The sequence below is a fragment of the Plectropomus leopardus genome, chromosome 5 (genome assembly GCF_026936395.1).
Source record: "Plectropomus leopardus strain MGB_pleo_1.0 chromosome 5, ASM2693639v1, whole genome shotgun sequence".
NCBI lineage: Eukaryota > Metazoa > Chordata > Actinopteri > Perciformes > Serranidae > Plectropomus > Plectropomus leopardus.
This window is the reverse complement of record NC_142180.1, coordinates 6549360-6575783: the sequence shown is the minus strand read 5'-3', so window position 1 is coordinate 6575783 and position 26424 is coordinate 6549360. Positions and strand designations below refer to the sequence as shown.

The 26424-nt window shown below is 41.4% G+C and overlaps 2 protein-coding genes across 2 annotated transcripts in view; one reads left to right on the top strand and one right to left on the bottom strand.

Moving 5' to 3' along the window:
- Positions 1-784: 784 nt before the first annotated feature.
- LOC121962715 (insulin-like growth factor-binding protein 1) lies at positions 785-3446 on the top strand. Its single transcript, XM_042512976.2, has 4 exons — positions 785-1333; positions 1471-1640; positions 1937-2065; positions 2294-3446. The coding sequence occupies exons 1-4, from the start codon at positions 952-954 to the stop codon at positions 2402-2404; spliced, it is 792 nt and encodes a 263-aa protein (XP_042368910.1). The 5' UTR covers positions 785-951; the 3' UTR covers positions 2405-3446.
- Positions 3447-3977: 531 nt separating this feature from the next.
- LOC121941129 (insulin-like growth factor-binding protein 3) overlaps positions 3978-26424 on the bottom strand; it is a 30811-nt gene continuing 8364 nt past the window's right edge. Inside the window, exon 4 of the mRNA XM_042483852.2 lies at positions 3978-8825. Coding sequence (XP_042339786.1) covers positions 8700-8825 — 126 coding nt within the window. The 3' untranslated portion in view covers positions 3978-8699. The remainder of the gene's footprint in view (positions 8826-26424) is intronic.

Here is a 26424-nt window from a genome sequence, read left to right as displayed (position 1 = left end):
ATTCAAAGCTCTGAGCTATTATTATCCCAGGAAACGGGTAATTACAACGGGACGTCTCCTGGATTGAGCCCAAAGCCGGCTTCAGTGTGCGCGCGCGAGGGACACACAAGGATCACATACCACAGAGTCCCGAGCCCTGCACTCACTGGCGTAAACGGTGACCCTCTTTCGCGCAGCTCTTTCTGAAAGTTTGTTTTTATGATCCCTCTGCGACGCACGGATGCTTCCTTCTTTTCAAATTAAGAGCCGCCAGTTTGCTCCCAGCGGGCCCACGCTCTTTGCGCGCGGCGTGGGCGTGCGTAATTTGCGCTCATTATTACTTTTCCCACAAAGTTGTGTAAGAAGTTCGGGGGGGAGGGAGGGCAATGAATAGACAACGTTGTTCCAAAATAGGGGCGCTTGTTTGTGTCAGGAAACAAGGAGCCGGTTCACCTCTGAAATCGATTTAAACGAGGTCCAGTGACGCTGTGTGGATTTGTTCTCGTCTCAACTCGTGGAGACAAACAGAAACTCACTGCCTGTGTTGTAGCTGACACTGAGGGGTAAAGTAGTTTAGTGTAGCACCCGGGTGAGAAAAGGGGGGTCCTTGACTGCAACATCAAACACTGGTGTCGTCACTCGTCGGCGATACGTGCAAGCACTGCCTGTTCCAAAATAAATATTGACGTGATTGTTGTATTCAAATGAGCTGGATGACCGGCCATAGGCGGCCAATCAGAGCCCATCGTATCATCACACCTTCTTTTCAGAAATCATTCATAACGCCGATGCGTCAAACACTCACAGAGGACCCGGCTATAAATACGGCTGCGCGCAACGCACAGTTAGACATTTTCCCAAAATCAAACGAAAGACACAACTGAGCAAGAACCGTGGGAATCCGGCTTTTTCTGCCTGCTGATCAAACCTTGCTCTACATTTTTATAGCCTATATTTAATATCCAGCTCACCATGTTGGCCATGGATGGATTATATTTGAAGCACGTCGTAGTGGCAGCGGTGTGCTCCGTGCTGGCCACAGGAACGCTGGGGTCCCCGGTGGTGAGCCCGGAGCCGATCCGATGCGCGCAGTGTTCTCCGGAGAAGCTGAGCCAGTGTCCAGCGGTGGCGCCCGGATGCGCCGAGGTGTTGCGGGAGCCCGGCTGTGGATGCTGCCTCGCCTGCGCCCTGAAGGCTGATGAGCTGTGCGGGATCTACACGGCACCGTGCGGCTCCGGACTGAGGTGCACCCCGAGACCCGGCGACCCCCGGCCTCTGCACTCCCTCACCCGGGGACAAGCGGTGTGCACGGCGAGCAGTGCGCCCGAGCCGACCCCCGAACCCCAGACACAAGGTAGGCCTATAAACCTCCAAATTTACCCATGTGTTCCAGCAAATCTTTCTTTCTTTAAATAAAAAAAAACACACGACTGCTCTAAAACAGTCACATCCAGGCAGTTCTGCTTCATATTCATTCATTTCTTTCTCCAGATCAGGGAGAGCCAGAGGCTGAGATGGAGAACACAGCCATCGTCTCGGACCCCGGCTCCAGCCACTACCTCCCCGGCCACACTAAGCCCTACGACCCGCGGGCTGCAGCCGACGCTCAGGAGAGCATGAAAGCTAAACTCGTCGCCATCCGCAAGAAACTGGTGGAACAGGTGAGTCCCAAACGCTGATCCAGCATCATTGTGTGGAATCTGTGAAATCCAGTGTGTAATATGTTACTAAAAGTTTTTGGGGGAGGTTTAAGTGGAAGAGGACGCGTGTACCACAAGGGGGAGCTCGTGTCCTACTTGAGGAGAGGGTGTAGAGAGAGCGAGAGAGAATGGGGACGCTTGTTATTACAAGTTTTGATGTCAGCCCACGTGCTTGCTGATAAAAAAAAGTGATGTTGATTATTATTTCTGTGTGTTGGAATGGAGCGCAGTTAACTCTTCTGTCACCCTCTGTGCAGGGGCCCTGTCATGTGGAGCTGCAGAGAGCCTTGGACAAAATTGCCAAATCCCAGCAGAAACTAGGAGACAAATTAACGAGATTCTACCTCCCCAACTGTGACAAACACGGGCTTTATAAACCCAAACAGGTGGGTGTCTCTCAGCAGTGTGTATTCATGACTCCACTGAAAGAATCTCACCAACTTGTGTGTGTGTGTCTGTGTGTGAGCCAAGATTGTGTCAACCACAGCTTTAAACTGATTGTAGCAGTGAGTGTGTGATGTCACCCAGCTGCATGTCCATACATGTGACATCTGGAATAAAAATGAAAGCATTAAAATAATAATAAAAAAATCTCTTTCTGTTCCCTCTTGCAGTGTGAATCCTCTCTGGACGGACAGAGGGGTAGATGCTGGTGTGTAAGCTCCTGGAACGGCAAGAAAATTATAGGTTCGACCGACCTGCCTGCAGATGCTGAGTGCCCTTAAAGCGATCAACCACTGATGCAGATCTCACAAAAATAAGAAGAAGAAGCAAGCCACTGATTTTTCCCCTTTTTGATAGCTGTTTATTTATTGATCATGTCCATGGTGGTGTTTAATTCAGGTACACTGTCATTGCAACCACCCTGAACCCTTCCCTCCCTCCTCTTCAAACACCCGTCCCAAAGAGAAAAAAAATCTATTTTTGTTTTTCTGAAAAAAGATTTGAATATTGATGAATTTACTATTACTCTTCAGCCTTATTTATTTCAACTTTATTTCATTTGTTATTTGTAATTATTTTTTGAGTATTTATATAATTTGTTTTTGCCTTATTGTTATTATATTGTTATTTTTATGGGTGTATAAAGTGTATATATGTATCTTGGCCCTGAGTAACTCCACTGCTGAGTTGAGCTCGCTCTACCCTTAAAGGAGTTGTCTGGAGGTTTGGTTTGTGACAAACCAAGCAAGAACAAAAGCACTGAGTGACCAAATGTCATTTAGAAGTATTTCTAAATGTTGTTTTTAGGATTTATTTTCACATTGTTGCCATTGTTAATTTTGTTTTGTTATTGTTATTTTTTTTTCCTAATGTTACACATGATCTTGTCCGTGAATGCAAAACTCTCAGTCGGGAATCCTTAAAACAGTACTCAGAAAACATTTCCCATGATTCCATGGGGCTGCAGATAGCATGACAGGCGCCTCTCAGACGGGTATTTCTACATTTACCTACCTCCGATATTTATGTGTCTACTGTCACATGTATTGTTGTATCCGTCAAAAAAAAGACAAAAGACTTGCTATTTTACTTTACATGTTGCTGTTCTCTCTGACCAAGAACACATGACCACAAAGAGCGAGTCGCGCAATGACGCGTGACGCCTCCGCTCTATCTACATGCTGCTGTTGGAGAGAGAATTATTGTTTATGTGAGTCTATTCCAAAGTGACTAACTGCTCACACGTGTGTATGTACACTTTTGTAATTGAGATGTAATGTAAGAAGAAAAAAAGTGATATATTTAATAAAAACATTAACCTCAGCTATGTGCTCGTGGCCTCTCTTTCACCTCAAGCACAAACATCCATAGGTGGCAAAACACAAGAATCATAACAACTTCATCTGATTATGAAAGCCTGTGTGTGGATGCACTCCACATTTTCTATATTAGGCGTGTTTGTGTGCAGTGTTATCACGGTGATCTAAAGTGGAGGTCCTTGTCTAACTTTAGGGCGGTTCGCGGGGACATGCAGCTCCACGCTGCCTTTTGACCCGCTCTCTGTTTGCTTTGGTCGGGCACAGGAATTCACTTCAACCTCTCGTGCCCACTGCCAGCCTGCCTGGCACCACCAGATTTATTTTTATTCTTTACAAATTGAACCTTTGCTTTATCCTTATTGACACATCCCAAGACTGAGGGGAGCCTGATTGCATTCAAGGACTTCAACAGGAGCAAATTTGTGTTCTGATTGCCTGCAGAAAATGAAGCTGGGGCCTATTAGCTGCTGATGACAACACAAGCCAGCTCCTTCCCAGTGATGTTAAAAGTATGAAAAACATCGGAGACAGTATCTTAAAATGTGTTCACTTTTTATTTAAAAAAAGACATTAAATACAAATTATATTTTGAATCAAAATCATTTCCTTTCTCAGAGAAAATAATAGCTGTGTGATTTCTAGTTTAGTATCATGAAAAGCTTGAATCAAAAAAAAAAACTCTTTGAAGGATAAACTTGAAAAGAAAAACAAAATACATTTACCCGTGAACAGAGAGATTCTTAACATGACCAGCAGGGAAAAAGATTAAAAAAAAAAAAAAAATCAAAAGTGACGTTACATTAGTGTGACCCTGGCTCTGCACTAACAGACTGAGGCGGGATGGCTGGGTATGCACGGAGAGAAGTGACTCACTGAGAGGTGAGAGGTTCACTGGCCTTAAAGGGACAGTTCATTTTTTTTTAAGTGGGGTTATATAGGGTACACAGTCAGTAAATTACAATAGATGTCAGTCGGCATGCCCTCAGTTTGGAGAATCAGGCAGGAGTCTGACAGGGAAGCTGAGCAATGTACTGCTGTGGAGAGGTCCAAAAAAACATATTTTAACCACATTAACAAAAGTCCCTACTAAAATAATCAATATCAGTTAAAGTGTATGCCTGCTTTACCTAGTTGTCAGGAAGTGATTCCCAGTGGGAAAACAAAGCCATTTATTGCTCTTTTTAAGCCAGTTTCCATTAGTAAAATCAGTGATTTAACATCACTGAACACATTAGCTGCTGGTCTACCGCTGCCTCCATCAGTTAATCAGTTTGTTATCGTGTGACTCTTGTCTTTAAGATGGTTAATTGGGATTCAACGAAGTCACACAATAACACCAAATAACGAAGTGATCAAAGCAGCCGTCCACCAGCAGCCCCTGTGTTCAGCAAGCTAAAATTACGTTTTTTCTCAATCAAATCCGGTGGCTTTGACAGAAGCATACATGGGGAACTGAAGCTGTTAACGGCCTACAAAACTGGGCGCATGCCGACTGACACCTACGTTGATTATACATTGACTATGAATACATGCCCCATTAGACCCCACTTAAAAAAATCCAAACTATCCCTTTAAGAAGCAGTAAACTAACATGACCAGAGACCTGAGTGCCTGACTGACACAATTTTGTTTTTGCCCCGAGGCTGAAACTGGCCTGCTGGGCACAGAGCTTACAAATGACCCTGCTGAGCAACAGAAGGAAACGGTTCATTACAAAATAAAACATTCATTAGTGATTATATTCCCCAAAATACACTGAATCAAATAGACTTTGCTGTGCAATCGGTGAGTCACTGAATTGTTCATAAGAAAACCTAGTTTGGATCAGCTTATAATTCTTTCTCAGATAAATAATTTTTAGTTTTAAGTACTGTACATGATGTCTAGTCAGACACATAGCTGGCCAGGAAATAATAATAATAATACTAATAATAATAATAATAATAATAATAATAATAATAATAATAATAATAATAATAACAATAATAATAATAATAATATAAAAAGACACACTTACAAATATTAGGGAGGGAATAGCTTAAACATATTTGTATGTATGTTCCTCCCCTTACATCAAGTCTTTGAATAGATGGGATATAGCACCAACAGGTTGGTTGTAAGTTGCTGCTCTCTATTAAAGGAAGTGTACAGCCGATTTCATGCTACCAAGCTACTGGGCAAGCATTCTTTGTCGGCACGCTCTCCACTTTTCAAGTCTTTACACAGGATGTGGGAGAGCATCGGGCAGGAAGCTCCTCGGGGAGTACCCCGCCTCCTCCCTCAGACCCCCTACCACTTGTGTGAATGCATATTTGGTGCTGTGTCCACCTTGTGGAGATTTGTTGGCATACGATCATACAAGCATTTTTCAAAGAAACAAAAACAACAACAACAAAAAAGAAAATAGTTGCATTGAATGGAAAATTTTCTGAGGGGTGTTCGCTAAGTTTGCTGTCAGAAGTCCTGGTGTAGCTTCGTGTTTCTTTTTTTCCCCCTCCTCCCTGGTTTATTATTGTTTTCTTACAGTATCACACTGTTTCATCTGACATTACCTCGAAGGAAAGGTATGCAGATCCAGATAGGTCCAATTGTCTTTAACTGCATGCATTGACGAGTAGCGGCGCAGCTAAAGTGCTTTAAGTGCTTGTGCTTGGGCTTGAAGCATAGGGGCAGCTGGCACCTGCGGCAGGGCGGGCGGTCACACCAGGCTCGCCCCGTTCAAACAAGCCTACACCAGGTTGCACCACTGACAGGAAGAGGACCGGAGGTGGGGCGGAGTGCTGGGGTGGGGACTGACAGCTCGGGTTAGTGGGTTGGACATGGGATCAGGCACACAGACAAGGACAAATTTTAAGACAGGGGGCACAGACATGAAGGACTGGAAGACCTCAGCACTGGAGCTGCATGACGGACAAGGACGGGAAAGCGGACAAAGGAGAGCAGGTTAGAGCTACAGCAGAACTTGGACAGGGATGTGGACAGGAACAGTAGGTAGTGGGAAAGAGACAGAACACTAAACTGATCCCGAAGACAGCAGGGAGGCATGTGAGCACCTTATAATAATACTCCACCAACAATCTACCCTTTGAATTTGAAATACTCCCCCGTCAGCTTAAAAAGTGGCTCTGAAAAAGTTGTAACTCTCTCTTTCACCGAGAATGGCAGCTGTAGTCACACAGAAGTATCAAAATGTCCATGGAAACTTGTCAAACCACTGCAGCAGCATAATCCACCTCTCCACTGTCCATCTGTATGATTGTTATGTTCCACACATTCATATCAGCAGCTACCTTTTTAAGGTTAAAACAAATAGTTTCTTTTTACAGTGTTGCCAAAACATGGCAAAATGTGCAACTTTGAGCTGTTGGTCATTTGCAACTGCAAACATTAACAGCTAACCATGCTAACAACAATTAAAGCTGTTCCAAAATTACTCTGCATAAAGATGAACATGACAGCTTTCTGAAAGGGATGCCAAAACATCTCGATCGCCCCTTGGTGGCTGGCTGCAGGTCATAAACCCCGCCCCCTCCCATGTTAGTGGATGGGACATAGGCCAAACTAAATACTCAAGTAGATGTCAAAAAAACATCACCTTGAAGTTTGTTTGAGTTCTAATTTGATGCTATAAAATGGGAGTGTGGCATCATGATTGACAACTGTGTGTGCTAATATGTGTGCCAATGATCAACGGTGCTGCTCGTGATGGGGTCGGAGAGGTGCAGAGGGTGGGAAATTGATAATGTAGCTCTACTGTCCTAATTGTTACAGTGCAAACTGTTGCTCCAAAAGCGCAAGATGTCCATCTTTATGCAAAGTGGCTGCACCTTTAGCCATAATTGGATTGCCGGATAGCCGAATAAATTCCTGTTTCACATTTGCTTCATTATTCAACCTGATGTGTTCATGTTAGCTGTTATTTGAAGTAATTTTGCACAAACCGATGAGTTGCATCTTTCTTTTGGTTGAATGGAAGCTGTGATAGCAGATGCTTGGATAAGTAATACAACATTTCCTAGATTGATTAAATTGTTATTTTTATAGCTGTCAATTTTTCATCTTTATGTCCTTTGTCGACCCATTTCTTCAGTATGTTCCAAAACATAGCACAAAACATAACTTTTACTTCACACTTTCTACACCTGCATTTTTTGCACATGGGGTGGTTTCAGAAGTTTTTTTTATGTTTTAATGCCATTTTTGCTTGATCACCCTTTACATTCACCGTGGCTGTTGTTAATCCTAATAAACTGCAGCTGCTGTCCAACATATATAAGCAAGTCTTTCAGAGCCACATTTCAACGCTGCGTGGGATGAGTATTTGATAATCAGAAGATACATTTTAGTGAAGTATTCCCTTATTCGAGGACTACAGGGGGTGAAGGGGAGGGTAGGCGTGGAAAGATCTGGTTTTAAGGCACTGTAACTGCATGGCAGCCTCGATTCCCTTCCCAGTAGCGGGGGCGAGGGACAAGCCAGAGGCAGCAAGGAGGGCCCTTGTTGCTTGATAAAAAGTCAAAGCCCTGCCATCCCATAATCCTTCACTTCAAAATGGACCCTGAGCCAGAGAGCATTTTTTTATTTTCTGCATTGTTTAATGGAGCAGGGGGCTGGGGACGGGCGGTCTCTAAACCGAGCTTAGTAACATACAGTATTTACACAAATAAACACTTTTTGGAAAGCACTCACTCGCACGCCATCTTGCACAGACATGCAGCTGTGCACACGTATGTTATGCAGGTGCTCACACCTTAAGACACACACACACACACACACACACACAGACACAGACTTGCGGCTACACACTCACAGACAGACACACAATAGAAATGGTGGTGGTGCGGTTTTTTGGGTCACAGTCACAATCGAGTCCTCTTTAAAGTGAGTGGAAAAGTCCCTCCTTTCTCTCTCTAAAAGAATAGTGCAGATGGTAGGATTCTCCCTCTCTTCCCATTTTCTCTTAGCTTTCAGCTTAGTTGTTTTTTTTTTAAAGAAAGGATAAAAGTTCCCTAAGCACAGGACAGATAGCTGTGATGGACAGGAGGCTTGGCCAGTCGCCGAGGCTGTGCTCCACCCCTTCCCCCTCCCCTCTCCCTAACTCTGACAAAAATGGGACCTGAAATCAAAGGTCCAGAGCCCCTTCAAATGTTTACATAAAACTACATGCAAGAGCAAAGTAGGCTTTCTCTCTCCTTCTTTCTCCCCCGCCCCCCCTTGTATTCTCTGTCTTCCTCTCTCCGTCCACTCGTCGTCCCTCTCATTTGCTCTCCAGGTTGTAGCACTGTGTCTCGCCCCGCTCCCTGCCGTCGTAGCCCGGCAGAGGCTGCCCGTATTTGTCTACGCACCAGCAGTAGCCCCGCCTCCTTCCTTTGGATGGACGGCACTGCGAAAAGAGGTAGAGAAAAAGCATTAGTGTGCTTCTTGTTTGCTTTAAGTAAACACAATGTGAAGATTAACATGTGCGTTCTTTAACAAGAAAACAGACAGGTGGCACCAGCAGGACAGCTAGCTCAGACTTCCATCTGTAGTTTAGAGCAGTGGTTTCCAACTGGTGCAGCCGCTGGGTCACATTTCTCCTTAGTCATTAGTTCACAGTCGGCATATAAGAGAAATTACCACATATACAATTTTATTTGACAAAATGTAGATAACAAGTGGACTTAGTATCGTATAACATATAACATTTGCATGAATAAAGTGCATTTAGTCAAAACCAGGGGTGTTTCTAGGATTTCAAGACATTGAGGGCTTACATGACCTAAAATTTTTGGTGATTTTTTAAAACCTTTGGTGATTTTTAAAAACTTTTAGTTATTTTTAAAAAGTTTTGGTGATTTTTTTTTTTTTTTTTTTTTTTTTTTACATTTTTGTTAATTCTTTTTTTTTTTTTGGCATTGGGATTTTTTTTCTCGAAAAAGTTTTCGAGATTGTTTTTCTTTCTAACATATTTGATCATTTTTAATGAAAACATGCCTTCCAAACCCATGAACCCACCAAAATAAAAATTGCCACAATGACCAGTGACACCATTTATCACAGCTAGAAACTGTAAATCCAGAAATTATCAATGGGTCTTTAACTTCCGATGTTCCTTAATCACATCATGAGGGTAAAAATGCTGCATGCGTTTTCTCTGCATCAATGAGCAAGACTAGAAAGACAAGAAAAATATTTGTAGCTTTGGGGAGGGTCAAAAAGAATACCCAGCCACCCCCCTTCACTGATAATTAAAAAGCAGTTCTTTATCCCTAATCTTATTAAAAATGGCCACATAATAAACTAGTTACTGTTTTTTAGAAATGAAACAAATATCATACACTATAGCAGGAAATTGCACTTAAAAATAAAAGCTCTTTGCGGCCAATTCACTGTACTTAAATAAAGAGTGTGTTTTTCACAAACTTGACATGGCTGTGAGTCACTTTGGCTCCATCAGAATGGACCTGCGAGCCACTTTTGGACTGCAACCCACCAGTTGGGAACCACTGGTTTACAGACGGCAGGGTGAATATATTAGAAGGACTTTGAGACACATTGTGAAAACAGATTAGCGTTTCCAAGGTGAGGCATTACCCCGACAAAGCTTTATCAACACCATCTTCAAGGTGCATGTGTATATTATAATAAGACTCTATCTCTCTCTGTTGGCTTTTAGATTTTGGGTGCTTGTCAGGAGGCCAGGTCATGCTTCAGCAGAACATCTCATTGATCACATCGAGAGGTAATGCTCTGCTGTCTGGAGCTGCCTCATACTTCTTGTGAGACACTCAGAGATAAACACTGCAGATGATGCAGCTGCTCGCCTCTTGAAAGACGACAATAAATGTATCACTATCGGAGCAGGAGAGCCTCGCTCAGGCATCCACGTGCAGCCAGCATGCTGCAGAGTTCGTCCCATCTATGAGCTGTTTATTTATTAGGCTTATGTGCTTCTGACCAGTGGGGGTGAATGATGAAAAAGCAGATTATTTTCGATAGAGAGGGGCAGGGAATGAGGGACGAACTGACTGAGTGAGAGTGAAGGAGTGTGAAGGTAAACATGGAGTTGCTAAAATATTTGCCAAGGCCAGTTGGAGGGCTGCAAGGAAACCAGCGCTGCTATTCTGGGAAACTGGCAGACACTCAAAATCATCTGGAGCTGATTATGGCCAGTGTGTGCACGAGCAGACGTGCGTGTGCGCACATAAACACACATCAGCAAACATGTAGGCGCACACAAACAAGAGTTGTATCTACTGTACATATACATATCCCCCACCTGCTTACACACACACTCACACACGTACGCAGTACTATCAGATGACCCAGAGGGGACCAGCCTTTGTAGAGTGGCAACTTTATGAGCTCCATTTGGGGTACATATGAAACGACATAATCAGTCGGGCCAGGCTAAACTCTGGCTGAGAATACTTCTCCTCCTAACCGTCACCTCCCTCCCGGGGGGGGCAGTGACAGAGCTGAGAGGTGACCAGCCAGGGCTGAGTGAGACACGCCTGTCTGTGTCTCTGGTGGTGCAGTCTGAAAGTAGAGGACATGCAGTCCATGAGTATATATACAGTATATACTATATTTGGCACTGTCCATTGAAATAATGGCTCAGAGGTTTAAATGTGGGCATTACAGGACTAAACCAGTGGTTCTGCATTGTTTTTCCTACATACCAGCAAATGACCCTGGAAACTTGGAGGTACTTTTTCTGCCTCATTAAGAAACCTTTGGTTGTGGTACGCTATGAAAATCCATTTCCGGAACCTTTACACCTAATTGATTTCTACAATCCATAAAACATGTGAAGGCTACATTTATTATTGTTGTAAAGTTACAATATTGTTATGCAGTTGAGAACTTCCAATGAAACTCTAAGGTCTCTTCACACCTGGTATTAACATGCATCTGAGGCGATAGTGCTGGACAGCTCTAAGTACAAGTGTGAATGCACCCAAGACACATTAAGATCACTCAGACCACATTTGGAAAGTGGTCTTGGCCACATATGGCCATATTCTTTAGCAGTGTACGTACCTATTCGCATGCTAGTCACAACAGGTGACAACAAACGGGCAAAATGGAGTATATATAAAACACCCAGACTGATTTCCATTTAGGCCAAAGAGTGCAGCTAACATCTTGGCCGGAACACGCCAAGGAATAGACCCAGTCTGTATTTTTTTATATTCCTTCTTTTAATTTCAGTCATGGAAAGTGCATAGCAGCTTTAAAACAACATATTTTGACTTTGCAATGGGAAATTGTGTACATTTTTATTTGCATATGGAGTGGGAAAATGAGATCCAATCACAAGTGGTTATTCGAGACACATGCAGAGACGCATTTTACTGCCAGATGTGAAGAGGACCTAACAGTGATAAATACCTAAGGCAGACTAGATCAGTTGGAGCAAGTTTCACGTGAGTACTTCATTTTCATATCCTGCAGAAATGAAAGGAAACAATTGGCTGCCAGGTTTGATAAAGCTAAACTACATTATAAATCTTAAGCTGATGTATTTGAAAATCAGCAAAAATGTAATGTAAACATGATTTTTGTAGGTATGGATCTAAAACCCGAACACCACTGGTATGTATGGTAATATTTAACCAATAACTTTGTTAAATGCTTATAACAATCAGTATTCACGGTCACTATTGGCACAACCTGTTGTGCCTGTGCAAACAATTAGTGTTGTTGCTTTTTTACATAGCGCATTATTTATACTGTCACATTTGCACACATTAGGAGCAATGTGATTCAATGCCATGCTCTCGGAAACTTCCCCCTGTAGACAGGAGGAGCTGGGAATCAAACCACCAACTTGGAAGCATGACAGTATTTGCACAAGTACAAATCACACAGGCAGTGTTGCGTCATTTAGCACACACTGGATTGGATTTTCTGAAGGGATGATGAACTTTGACATTGGGAAATAGGACAGTGGTTCATGCTGACAAATGGCAACTTGTGATGACATGTCACGATGCCACTGGTGTGTTGCCTTACATTGATATTAAGACTTGAGGGTTCTTTGACAAGCATCTTACCCCGCTAGTGTGTGTTGGTGTTTACAAGACGAAGTCTGGGTGGATGCTTGGGCATACAAAGTGTGCGACTTCAACAGTCAACATTGGTTTTGTTGTTTTTTTCACTTTCCTTATAAGAATTACATAAGATCAATACCACTTTCATGTCTGTGCGATCCGTATGGAGCTGTATCCAGGAGATTGCAGGCCTAGTTTAGCATAAAGACTAGAAGCAAAGGGCGACAACCAACCTGGCTATTTCCAAAGTTAGACCTACCAGCACCTCTAAAGCTCACTTGACATGTTTACTAACACTGCAAGTATAAGGTGGGAATATTGCTCTGTTATGCCGCCTCACTGTTCTGTATAAAAGGTACGATCGTGAAGTGGAGGGGCAGAGTTTTCCCGCCTTTAAACCAGCAACACTAACAGTACTAACAGCCCCTAAACTGTGTCTGTGTAACAGGGACAGCTGGCAGGATGAGACCATGGGCGCAGTGGAGATTAAAAGCAGCTAGCAGCAGTTACCAGCTAACTCAAACAAGAGGAACAGTGGCCACTGGCCTCCAGTGGATTCTGGAGCTCCTTAGTCTCTGAGCAGAGGACAAGTTCAGCTATTATATACCAGGAATGGTAAAAGATTGTTATTGCCATGTTATGTCATTGTGTTGTGTTAAATGTAACACCCATCATATCTGTTTTGCTTCTGCAATGCTGACATGCTGTCTAAAGTCCAGCTCCAGATTTTGGTTCTGTGCAAACATGCAAAAGTGGTGCAAAGAAGGGACTTCGAAGCGGCCCTGTAGTGTGAGCTTTATGTAAAAAGGCTTCATGATTTGTCGTTTCACAGGAAGTTACATGCTGTAATGGTTCCTTGGGAGACATTTCCCAAAACATAGTCACATTTGACCATGACAACAATTTCTAAGATCTTAACCAACTACTGTAGTTTTGGTTGACTGGACTACACCTTAACCATTTGAAGGTGGTATACAACATAATACCAATACAACTGGAACAGGCGTATATAGTACTATAAAACGGTTACAGTTAAGGAATAAGAACTGTACATACAAGATGAACAGCGTAGGATTTGTTGTGCCTTTTATTTTGAAGGACTATAATTTCTACTCAGTTTATCATGATATCATGATGTGGATGTAAACACCTTCAAATTAAATCTGAAATGGCAAAGTCTTTTTTTTGTTGTTTTTAATTTAAATTCCAACACTGAGGAATACTGAGCCAAGACAAAACTCTCTTAATACTTACGCACTGCATTGTAGGCAGCTGTGCAGCGACCCAGAGGCAGACAGACAGACAGGCTTTGGAGTGTGACCAGGTGTCTGTTTCCGGCGTACTCAACATCCACGTGCAGCCTGAGTGCATGATCAAAGGCAGCTTTATAGAGACAGAGGCCCATTAAAATACCTCGCCAACAACTACCGCGGCAGTCTTGGGGCAAGTACGCAGCCCGACACGCCCCATTCTCACACACTAACATCATCGAGAGATTCTTTTTCGCTTTTTCTCCTACCAATCTCTCTTCCTCCTCTTCTGTCTTACTCTGTTTTCTGTCTCGCTCTCCTATCCTCCCTTCATTCCCCCTCACGGTGCCATCGTCTGAGTCTGCGGCCAGCTTCTATTTTCGCCCTGACCCAGTGGACGAGACTGCGGAGAGGAGCTTAACATTGTGTTCCTGTGCTCTGGTTAATGATGATGGAGTCCAGTATGTGCCTGGTGTGTGTGTGTGTGTGTGTGTGTGTGTGTGTGTGTGTGTGTGTGTGTGTGTGTGTGTGTGTGTGTGTGTATGGGAGAGTTGAAAAGCCAAAGGAGAGGCGGAAGGGAGAGGAAGAGCAAAATGTGCATGTGTGCATTCCCCTGTTGCTTGGCTACCTTTGAATTTCCGCTCAGTCTCTCTTTCATCTGTGAACTATTAGCAGTCATCTCAAGCAATCCTTTCTTTACTGCTTCAATCTACACACACACACACACACACACACACACACACACACACACACACATACTGTAGGAGAATGCCACAGACAGCCAAACTGTCGCCGAGGACTAAATGTCACTTTACAACTACCTATGACAGATAGTTTTGCAGTGTATAATATTAATGCAGTGCACTGGTTTCTATTTAAAATATTCAATAATCTTGGCAGTTTAAAGGAAGAAAACAACAACAGTCCATCTGTGTTAACCACCTAAAGGTGGCTCTGATAAGTTTGTGGTTTTCTTTGATTCATGACGGCTACAATAGATTTCAACAGTGACACAACTTCATAGTAAAAAACAAAGAATTAAAAAAAACATTAGTAGAAACTTTTTCAAAACATCAGTGCTGCCTATTCCATTTGTCCTTTGTCTAATCACTGTGTTCCAAATATTCATAGTTGCACCAAAACATCACTAAATATCCAGCGTGTGGCGTCAGAATATGGATGGATACACAGCTTTCACTTGTTGCTAGCATGATTAGCTGCTTATGTTTGGTATTTGTGAAAACATAGTTACAAATGAAAGAGCTAACTGAGTGAGCAGCAAACTGTGTCAGGCCTGTTTTGGTGAGAACTTAAATGTTTGGAAGCAGTGCCCGACCTATCGAAGAGTTTAAAACACTGAGGTGTGATGCTAACAGTTAGTCCAGTCACTGCCTGTGTGTGTGAGGCCTGCTGGACCCTCATAACTGTCTCCACCATAGAGCTCACACATCACTCTGTGGTGTAGTGAAGTCAAGCATGGTGTGTTTGACAGAGCTGCCAGTTCAGCATGGATGCCACCAAGACGTTTGTGTGGCTGTACTACACGCCACTCAATTCACACCACAGGTGCCGAACGTATGTATCTGTATGAAATATCTATACTATGGGTATTGGTATCACTTTAAGGATACTGGTATTGGTACTGGTATTGTAATTTTTTATATGATACTAGCTCTAATAAGGATCTCTTGAAGTTTCTGAGATTTATACTGCGTGGGTATCTAAAGATACTTCTTTTGAATTTGCTTACTACAAGTTCCAACCAAGTTATTCTTAAGGAAACACAAACAGACAGAGAAGTGAATTATGCTGCAGTATCATAAGTAGTTTTTAAAGTTTCTATGGATATTTAGTTTCTTTCTTTTTCTACAATAATACTAGGTTGCTGCAAACCTTTCTGAACCTTTCGAGCACAGTGAAGTGAGCAGCTGATACTAAAAACAGACATTTTCTTGGAGAAGCACTACAAGGTGCTCACTAATCCTATCACCCTGAAGCGCAGATCCTGAACCTCAGCTCTGGGGTCAGCTCAGACCTCATGCCCCATATTCTCAGCCTTACAGCCCTAACACCGGCCCTGCGTGATCCACATGGTCGTCACTAAAAAAGCCCATTTCATCCATCCCGCACATTCATAATGCTACCTTTATGGGGTGTGTATGCATGTGTGTTGTGTGTATGAATGCGTGCTCTTGTGATGTCGGTCTTTATAGCTAATAGCAGCGCCACTGGGCTTCACGGACATTAAAAAGAGCCTGGTCCGACCACAGGATAAACACAAGCTCATAAAATGTTATGTGTTTGTGTGTATAGGGGCACACATATATGTATTTGTCTAGAGAGGGTGCATCTGCGTGTGTGTTTGTAAGTGCACTGGGAGTAGCTGCAGGATATTACTTTTTCTAAAAAAAAAAAAAAAAATGTTTAATGAGACTCCCAATGAGTTCAGCTCCAGAATAATTTGTGTTTGTTTTAGAAGAATAGAACCACACAAACCTTAAAATAGGAGCCTAAAGAATCAATATAAGCAGTGAATATGCTGAAAGACTTTTTAGAGACAGATTGCATGACATAGTCAGTTATCTATGAACAGAAAATGTATCAATGGCAAGTATGATTACCACCTAAGTAATTTATTAACTAAAACTAACAACTTCCAAATATTTACATCTTAAAACTTAACTAATGTAAGTTGCTTCGCTCAATTTCATATTATTTTACAATAAATCAACTGATGACAAAAAACAGAAACAATCTGAAGATTTGAATTTGGGATCCGCTAACTTGTGAAGGGAATTATTTTTTAATTTTTTAATTTTTATTTTATTTTATTTTTATTTTATTTTTTTATTTGAGATGATAGGGCTCAAATACACAGTCTTTTTACTACACTGGGTGTCTGTACAGACTTGAGATTGTGTTAAATTTTCTTGCTGTACATTATTTTGGTGGACAGGATCGTAGCATTTCATCACAATCCGTTATGGCTGTTGAAGTTAGTAATCAACAGTGGTATATCATCACACTGCTGCTGGAGTGTGAGCTCCATGCAAGGGATGGTTTGTGAGAGGTTATCCTCACGCACACAGAGTTGGGGCTAACTCTTAGCGACACACAGCAAGCAGTAAAGGTTGTCCACAGAGTCACGCCCTTTTGGTATCAGTGTGAGTTTGTTAGGATGTGGAACCATGTCGGACTTTAGCAGTTGTTGTTTTTTAAGTTGTTTAGAGAGACACTCAGCTGCCTTAATATTTTGCAATGGTATGTACAATACGACCTACCAATGCAATGGCTAAAGCAAAGGGGCAACCTGAGGTAACCTCTTTGGCTAAAGCAAGCTAGATAATATCATATAGAGATCATATATGTGTGATAAAAGAAAAAACTAAACATTAGTTCATTAATTTGCGCATGCGACACACCAGGGGTGTAAGTTACTATAAGGTACCAGGCCCAAAGTGTTCTAATATATCCAAATTACAGATTGCCTTCAGATTTTTCTGTAATTAAAAAATAAATTAAAAAAATAAAATCAGTCAACAATGGAAAATATTCGATTAAGGCAACCTCTGACACTTACATGTTCAAACAGTTGCCATGATTATGACAACCCTTGTAGGCACGCACATGTAAAGAGACATGAGAGACAAAGACATGTATAATCCGTCGTCTAGCGATAGAAGAAATAAACAGCTACAAATTAATCAATAGTGAAAGTGGTAGTTAGCTGAAGCCTTAAATTCATCAATCAAACCTCAATATTTTTTGGATATACATTGAAATATTTCTGTAAAGTCATGCATTGATCAATATTCAAAGTTGAAACTGAATGCTTGGCCATTACTTACTGATTTTTTAAAATTTTTAAGACCTTGCACAGTTGCTTGTGTTGAGCAAGGCTACTCAATTATGACAAAAATAATAATGATGATTATTTTGATTGATATTTAAATCACGATTATTTCACAATTATTTTAACATGATTACTCATTGGCCTTCAGAACATTATGCATATTCTTGAACATTAACACATTAACATTCATAATTTTAATGTCCTTTAACTTTAAATACAAGTGAACTGAAAAACAGTAAAAGCTTTGTGGTGCAGGCACACACATCTTGCACATTACTGCAGTTTTTTCACGTTCACTGTGGCTCCCTGTTTTCAACCCATGCTGAAATTTCTGTTTGGACTTTTGGGGGACGGGCCGAGAACATCCACAAGAAAGGGTGCACTTGATTTAAAAAATAAAGGACAAAATGGGAGCAACATTGTTAGACTTATCATGCCATGCAAAATCGTTTTTATCTCGAAGGCAAAATCATAATTGAAATTGAAATTCGATTAATTGCACAGCCCCAGTGTTTAGACACTATACCACGATGCATTGTAATCCGGTCAAATAAAATAAGGGTTTTTACAGAAAACATGTTCTCAATAAGGTATTGACAATGAATGGTTTTGTTATCAGTGCCAAAACTTTGGCACCACATTGGCACAATTATTGAAAACTATTGCTCTATCTATTATGCAACAGCAATAGCAAAAAAAAAAATCCCCAAGTGAGAAAGAAGGCGATGTGGATTAGAAATCCAGAGAAGAAGCAGAACGATGGAGAGAGACAGAGTTAAAATAGCTGTCTGGGTCCCCGAAGGTTGACCAGTTATTATAAAGCCATTGTGGTTGGTGTGTACGTTTCCACAGATCCTTCTGAGTCACGCTCAATAAGTCAGTCCTTATGGGCCTGGCACTGTCAGGACCCAGCGAGGGAGGAGGGATAAGGGTACACAGGCACCTGGCTCACATCCTTAACCCACTGCCTCTTTCTCCTCCTCCTCCTCCTCCTCTTCCTCTCAACACACACACTAAACTCTGAAAGAGTACATAGAGAGACGCAGACACTGTCATCCCATTCACAACCCTCTGCGGGGTGATTCCTGGCCAAACAAGGAAGGAAAAGCCAGGTGGGCGGAAGGGCAGGATGGACAGAATGATGGAGCGGGCAGGCAGAACAAAAGATGGGTGGATGACTGTAGACAGGGCACAATGGGGGTAATGATGGGTGGGTGAAATGATGAATCAGAGAGAGAGCCTGAGAGTGACAGTGAGAGAGAGAGGGAAAGTGAGAGTGAGTGTGAGACTTTGATGGGGTGTAATGAGTGGGTCAGTGTTGGGTATGCATGGCCTGAACTGGGATACTGGGCCAATTCATATTACTGCTGCTAAAAATAGGTTTCTCTGTAGCCGAGGTAGGGCGAACACGGCTCAACCCTCTCCTACAGTGCTGGGGCTCTCATATTACCAGCAACATATACACTGAAACAAACACACATACATACAAATACATGCTTCTGACTTTTTCTTTGTGACAGTTAACCTATCAAACAACATTCTAGCCCTAATCAATCTTTCTAGACTGAAGTCTTTAAAAAGTGGCTGTTTAAAGTTGGTACTCGTGTCCTTCATGTAGAGTAAATAGGATTCCAAAAGTGACAAGTATTCTGAACTTATCAACGGATCTGGAAAATGAAGCCAATACAGAAGTGCCTTTAAACTTGCATTCTTTAGTAATGGACAGCAGGGGGAAACTGCACTGGTAACAAAAATTAGTCCAATCGATGAGAAAATGACCCACCTTCTTACTTGATTTAATACTTAAGTAAACATTTTCAAGTCTTCTTCAATAAAGCATGATGTTCATTTTGTAAATGATGATCCCATTTAGAGTAGAAATGCCGTCAAAGCAGGGTATGTCTGTGCATTGCTCGTTTGTGATTGGCAACTTGTTACCAAGTTCTCTGGCTCCACTCACTCCTCCATAGCTCGACCTTCTTGTTCAGCCAGCCAAATATCAAATTTGAGGCCTTAAAACAGTAGTCCACAAACCAATGGGTGATGTCACAGTGGCTGCATCAACTTATTTTATACAGTCTATGGTTCTGAGTAGAAAAGTGTCTGACAACTCAAAAAGCCTAATGCGACACAGCAACTTAATGCGACACAGCCTCTGGCTTTTGTTTGATATCTAGTGTCTGTAAAAAATGTTGCATATTTCTGATGTTCCGTCCTTTGCGCAGTTGGCTTTTTTACTACATTAAGTGAATGCTGCTGTCACACTAAACATCCCGCTTAGCCTGTACAAACTTTAAAACTTGTATGGAATAGATGAAAACAAATCAAATATTCGTGTTAAACAGTCAAATCTGATTCAACAGACAAAATTCTGAATCGGTTACAGCCCTACTCAAGTGCCAGATGTGCTTGATCTTCACATGACAGCAGCGTGTCCAGCCATATTTTTGCAGACCACAATATGTTTGCAATATACTGAACATAGTATATAGAGAAGACAGCGCTTCATGAGTGGTTTCAGACATTCCTGTAGTAATTACGATCCCTTTCTTCGGCTGCGAAAACCTATCATCACTGAAATCCATTGTAACCTACATGAATCTAACCTGACAGCAGTTTCTCTTCTGAAGTTTCCCTTTTTGACAACAGTCTTTTCCAGGAACCCAGAAAGCGTTCTGGGATATCGGATGCTCTTTCTAGGACATTTTCTACCATTTGATCTGACAAACCTGTTTCCAGTTTTTGTCACTTCCTGCCAAAAGTCCCGTCTCTGGAGATAGTACTTACCGGTGGCCTTGCAACTATCGGTGCAGAGTCTGCAGAATTTAATATCCTGGTTACACTGATCAAACACAAGTCTCAAAACTGCTTTAACATCTGTACTGTTTTCATTAAAAGTAAAAGCAAGAAGTGGCTGGTACTAATATCACCATGTGAAGTATAAATGTGATTAAAACAACAGAACCTGAATCCCTGACCGTGGCCTAAAAATGAGCAAGAGATTCTCCACAATCTACGTCATTGTTTCTTTGTGTGCGAGTGCTGTTACCTGTTATCTACTATTATTTACTATTGCATAACTACTTGTTCACTTGAAATCTGATGCTAATGTTACCACATTTAGGGCAGCTACCAAATCCTCATTAATTCAGCAACAACCGTTGTGGCATGGCCTCATGTCGAATGTGTCTCACCCAAAAGGTTTCATATGAACACACTAAACTGATGGCTAATCAAGTGTGTTCTGCTTTTGTGTGAGAGGAAATAACCCTCCCAGCCAGCAGACAGAGGTCCTCTGTAATCGCCATTCAAGAAGGGAAACTGGAAGACTGCAATGAACCTAGTTAGCCAGTTAGCACATGAACAACACCATCCAGTGTTAAAGAAACAAAGCATATTTACTGCCAGATGTCTGACATTTTCTACAACTTTCCAAAACTGAAAATCACATCCGCTTCACATTGCAATTGATCAGATTTGTGGAGATGAGGCAGTCTTTGAGTATGCCCGTTCTGTGCAGGTACAAAACCCTTATCACCTCCGATGGGTCGGACAAGACATCACATGAACCGAGCTGTCATTCACTTCTCTACAATCCATCTGTTGCTCAGTATGTTCAAATAGTCATCTTTTCCCCAAAACATGGCCAAATAAAAGTGTGCACAGTTAGCGACTTTACAGTCCATTTAGCTATCATAGTTACAAGATTAAAATCATCTGTCGGGTACCCGTTACTCAACTGAGAATGCTTGAAGTCAAGCAGTCATTTTTTTTTCTGTGTACTTCAGTGTACTCCTGCTGATGTCCTTGGTCCCCAGATTTTGCTTTGGAGTAAGCACTCCTGATTTTCTCACTAGTCTTTGGTACAGACAGCTGCGGACATGATACAGCACTGAAACGCTCTGAGATAACATTATTTTCTCCCCTCCTCTTAGAAATGGTGAATTTACAACTCACAGCAATAAAACACAGTCTCTGGCTTTTTTTTGATATAGAGTGTCATCAAAAAATGTTGCATATTTCTGACCCGTCGCCACTGTTAAACTGAACATCCTGCTGAGCCTTGTTAAAACGCGAGTCATAAAATATTTTAATTAAACAGCCGAATCTGATTCAGCTGACACAATTCCAATCGGCCACAGGCCTACACAAGTGCCAGATGTTCTGGATCTTCAAATGACAGCAGTGTGCACAGCCATACTTTGGCGAAACACAATATGTTTACGTCATACTGAACATAGTATGTGTAGAGGACAGTGCTGCACAAGTGGTTTCGGAAGTTCGTATAGTAATTATAATCCTTTTCTTCTGATGTGAAAACCTGGAATCCATCATAAATGACATGAATCTAACCTGACCGCAGTTTCTGTTCTATAGTAACTCTGTTCAATAACAGACTTTTCCAGGAACCCAGAAAGCTTTTTAGGAACTAGAATGTCCTTTCAAGGAAGTTTTTGCTTTTTTGACCAGACAGTCTTTTCAGTCTTTGTCCTTCCCCTCCACAATCCTTAGTACTCTCTGGTGGCATTGCAACTGTCAGTGCAGATTCTGCAGAACTTAATATCACATACTGGTCTCTTTAATTAAAAAAAGAGCCATGAAACTGCCTAAATATCCATACTGTATTCATTCAAAGTATAAAAGCAAGAAGTGGCTGGTGCTAATATCAACATGTGGAATACAGATGTGATTAAAACAATAGTAGCTGAATTTCTGATGAGCAAAAGATTCTCTACTTCTGCAAAACATTTTTTCATCAGAAAGTCCTGGAACTACTTGTTCACTTGAAATTTGATGCAATTGTCACCAATTCTAAGACAGCTACTAAATCCTAGTGAATTCAGCAAAAAACTTTTTTTACTTAACTGTTGTAATCTCGAGTCACTAAAGGCCCAGACACACCAAACTGACATCAGAGAACTAGTGGCAATGAAAGCCGCCTGTGGCATGGCCTCATGTCGCCTATGTCTCACTCAAAAATTTACACATGAACACACCAAACCAATGGCCAACCGGCATGTATGTTCTGCTTCTGTGTGAGAGGAAGTACCCCTCCATGCCACATACGGCAGCCATCTGTAATCATCATTCAAAGACGGAAACCTGAGGACCGTCTTGACGCTAGTTTGCTAGTTAGCACATGATCAACACCTTCCAAAGTTGAAAGAACAAAGCACATTTACCATGCACCAGTAAACAATAACACAAACCTTCACAAAACATTTCTGCTGAAGAGTTTAATAGCTAAAGCAAAACAATCTTACCTTATATATAATTTTTTGCTATTTCATGCCTTCTTGATTTTAGCCCTTTCCAATGCAGAAATGCCTAACACGTGAATTCTTTCTTAATGGCCAACATGGGGCAACTCCACTGGTTGCAAAAGAAGTCGCATTGTGCAAGTCAAAGAGAAAATGACCCAACCTCTTACTCGATATTTTTTTTTACTTCAGTAGACATTTTCCTGATGAGTTTTTGGTCTCAGTCACTAATTTCAAGTCTTCTTCAATAAAGCAGGATGCTCATTTTGTAAATTATGGTCCCATTTAGAGTAAAATAGATGATAAAGCAGGGTATGTCTGGGCATGGCTACCTTGTGATTGACAAGTTGATACCATGGCGGTGTCCTCTGGCTCCCCTCACTCCTCCACAGCTCCACCCTCTTATCCAATTATGGTCAGGTCTGGCTCCAGAATAACCAAGATGACAACAGCCAAAATGCCAAACTCGAGGCTTCAAAACTGTAGTCCACAAACCAATGGGTGACGTCACAGTGGCTAACTCTACTCTTTTTCTACAGTCTATGGTTCTGGGTAAAAAAGCAGCTGACAATTCCTATAACTTTCCAAATCAAATCCATTTCACAAAGCAATTGATGAGGTTTGCAGAGATGAGGCAGTCTTTGAGTGTGGGCACTCTGAATAGCAACAAAACCCTTATCACTTCAGACTGTCAAACAAAAGATTATATTAACCCAGCCTTCATCCACTTCTCCAAAATCCATGTTTGCTCAGTATGTTCAAATAGTCATCTTTTTCCCAAAACATGACTGAATAAAAGCATGCAAAGTTAGCGGCTTGATGACCCATTCAGCCATCATAGTCACAGGTGTAAGGCTGCGCCTTGAAAGTCGGAGATTCTAATCATTGGTTGGAAACTCATTTAACTGAGATTGCCCCAAGTTTACCTTTGGTGATGCTTTGGTCCCCAGATTTTGCTGCGGAGTGAGCGCAAGCAGTTGTTGCATATTTCTGACCTGTCTTTAGTGTAGTTGGCTTGTTTACTCTATTAAGTGAATGCTGCTGTCACACTGCACATCCTGCTAGGCCCATACAAAACTTTAAAATTTGTATGGAATAAAAAAGCTAATCATTAATATTTGTTTTAAAACTAACAAATCTGATTCGACAGACGTAATTCTGAGACGGTTACAGCCCGTACACAAGTGCAAATGTTTTTGATCTTCAAATAACAGCAGTGTGTACAGCCATACTTTGGTGGATCACAATATGTTTGCAACATATTGAACATAGTATGTGGAGGGGACAGTGCTGCTTAAGTGGTTTCGGAAGTTCCTATGGTAATAAAGATCCCTTTCTTCGGCTGTGAAAACCTATCATCAAGGGACTCCATTGTGAATGACATGAATCTAACCTGACCATAGTTTCTGTTCTATAGCTACCTGACCACGGTTTCCCTTTTCAGTGACAGACTTTTCCAGGAACCCAGGAAGCTTTCTAAGAAATAGAATACCTTTTCTAGGACATTTTCTGTTTTTTACCAGACAAACCTGTTTACAGTCTTTTTTCCAGTCTTTGTTCTGGTGGCCCTGCAACTATCAGTGCAGAGTCTGCAGAACGTATCTGCACTGGTCTCATTAATCAAACACAAGCCTCTAAACTGCTTCAACATCTGCACTGTATTCGTTTGAAGTAAAAGCAAGAAGTGGCTGTTGCTAATACCACCATGTGGAATATGGATGTGATTAAAACAATAGTGGCTGAATTCCTGATTCTAGCCTAAAAATCGAGCAAAAGATTTTCCACTCCGGCACGTCTCACACATTGACTTTATGACATTGTTTCTTTGTGTGTGAAAACAGTTCCCTGTTATCTACTATTATATTATTATTGAGCAACTTCAAGTAGCAGTTGTAGGTCTCCACTCAGCAAAACATCTTTCGATTACACAGCTTTATCTGGGAAAGGAAAATAGTCCTGGAACTCACTACTTGTTTACTTGAAATCTGATGCAAACAACACCACTTTTAAGAGAGCTACCAAATTTTGGTCTTATTTTTAAATTTACTGATTAAATGTGTGCATTATAATATCTTAGTGTATTCAATTCACCTTTTTTACCGAACTGTAAAAAAGGAACCCAGACACATACAACACACAGACAACCAACATTAGAAAAACTAGCGGCAATGAAAACCGCCTGTGGCATGGACTCATGTTGCCTGTTTCTTGCCTAGAGGGTTCCACGTGAACACACTAAACCGACACATACGTTCTGCTTCTGTGTGAGAGGAAATACCCCTCTATACCAGTAGACAGTGGCAGTCTATGATCTTCTTTCAAAAAGGGGAAACCAGAAGACTGTCGAAGCGCAAGTCACCAGGAAGTCTTTCTTCTGAAGAGCTCAATGGCTAAAGAATAATAATCTTTCATGATATTGTGATAAGTTTGTTTTGACCTCACTCCCTCTTGACTTTAGCCATTTGTTTACTTTTCTCACTTCCGTTTTTCTTCTTGTGCGCTTTGCCGAACTGCCAGTCAGTGACTTAATTCACCCACCCACTTAACTCCACGCTGATTCAACATGCTGAATCTGCAGAAAAACAGAGGATTAGCACCGTCAACTGACTATTGGCCTGGTGTGTCAGGGCCTAAATATCCCTTCTTGGGACAGATGTTGCAAACTAGGTATCTGCTATAAACACTATGATACTTAAGCCTTTGAAACACGGAGCGACACCACTTTTCTTGTGCTGCTTTCAGATGCCTTTCACAAGTATTTCAATCTTTTAAACCTGAGAAAATTGGTGCATATTCTTTTAAAAACATGGTGAAAAAGACAATTAGCTTCTTGTTAAGAAATGTTCCACAGATTGCAAGTAAATAGTAAATTTAGAAGATTATTTTTAAAAAGCTAGGGAAAAATGTCTAGGGACAAAAGCTGGGGAAAGACTTCATGTATAATTATTAGAATTCCAGATTTTTAAACAGAATTATTATATTTTTAATCCAGATAATTTCCTGTGTTTTGTCTTTTCTTTTTCACTTGAAAAAATAAATTCAAAGTTATTTCCTTGCAACTTTTTCCTAATTTCTTGCTTATTTTGGTATCATTTCTTGTTAAGTTGCTTATTGGCATCTTTCCATGTTTTTGAAAAAAATCAAGCCAATTTGCTTGGGTTCAAAGGGTTAACTTACATTGGATAGGCTTTTCAGTTTGTCTATGTATGCTGTATCTGTCCCTATTAAATAAACCATAAATTAATAAATAGATCAAATCTAATCAGTTATCAAAAATGAACAAAAGGGATTTTTGTATAGGTCTAATTTTACTTACTATTGATCCTTTGATCCTAGAAGCACTTGGCTGAAAAGCCAGGTTAGTTCTCAGTCTAATTCTTAGTATTATTTCTGGGAAAAGATCCATCTGAAAGATGAAACTAACACCTTTAGAAACCTTTCAACAGTTTGTGAGTATTTGGCACATAAAGATTTTTGGGGTATCACTTCAAGATACTATGTCAGCTTGTGCATCATGTGTATAGTTATGCCCCCTTTTCCCCTGCTCAGTTCTTCACCCATTCACCCCCCCCCCCTCCCTTGC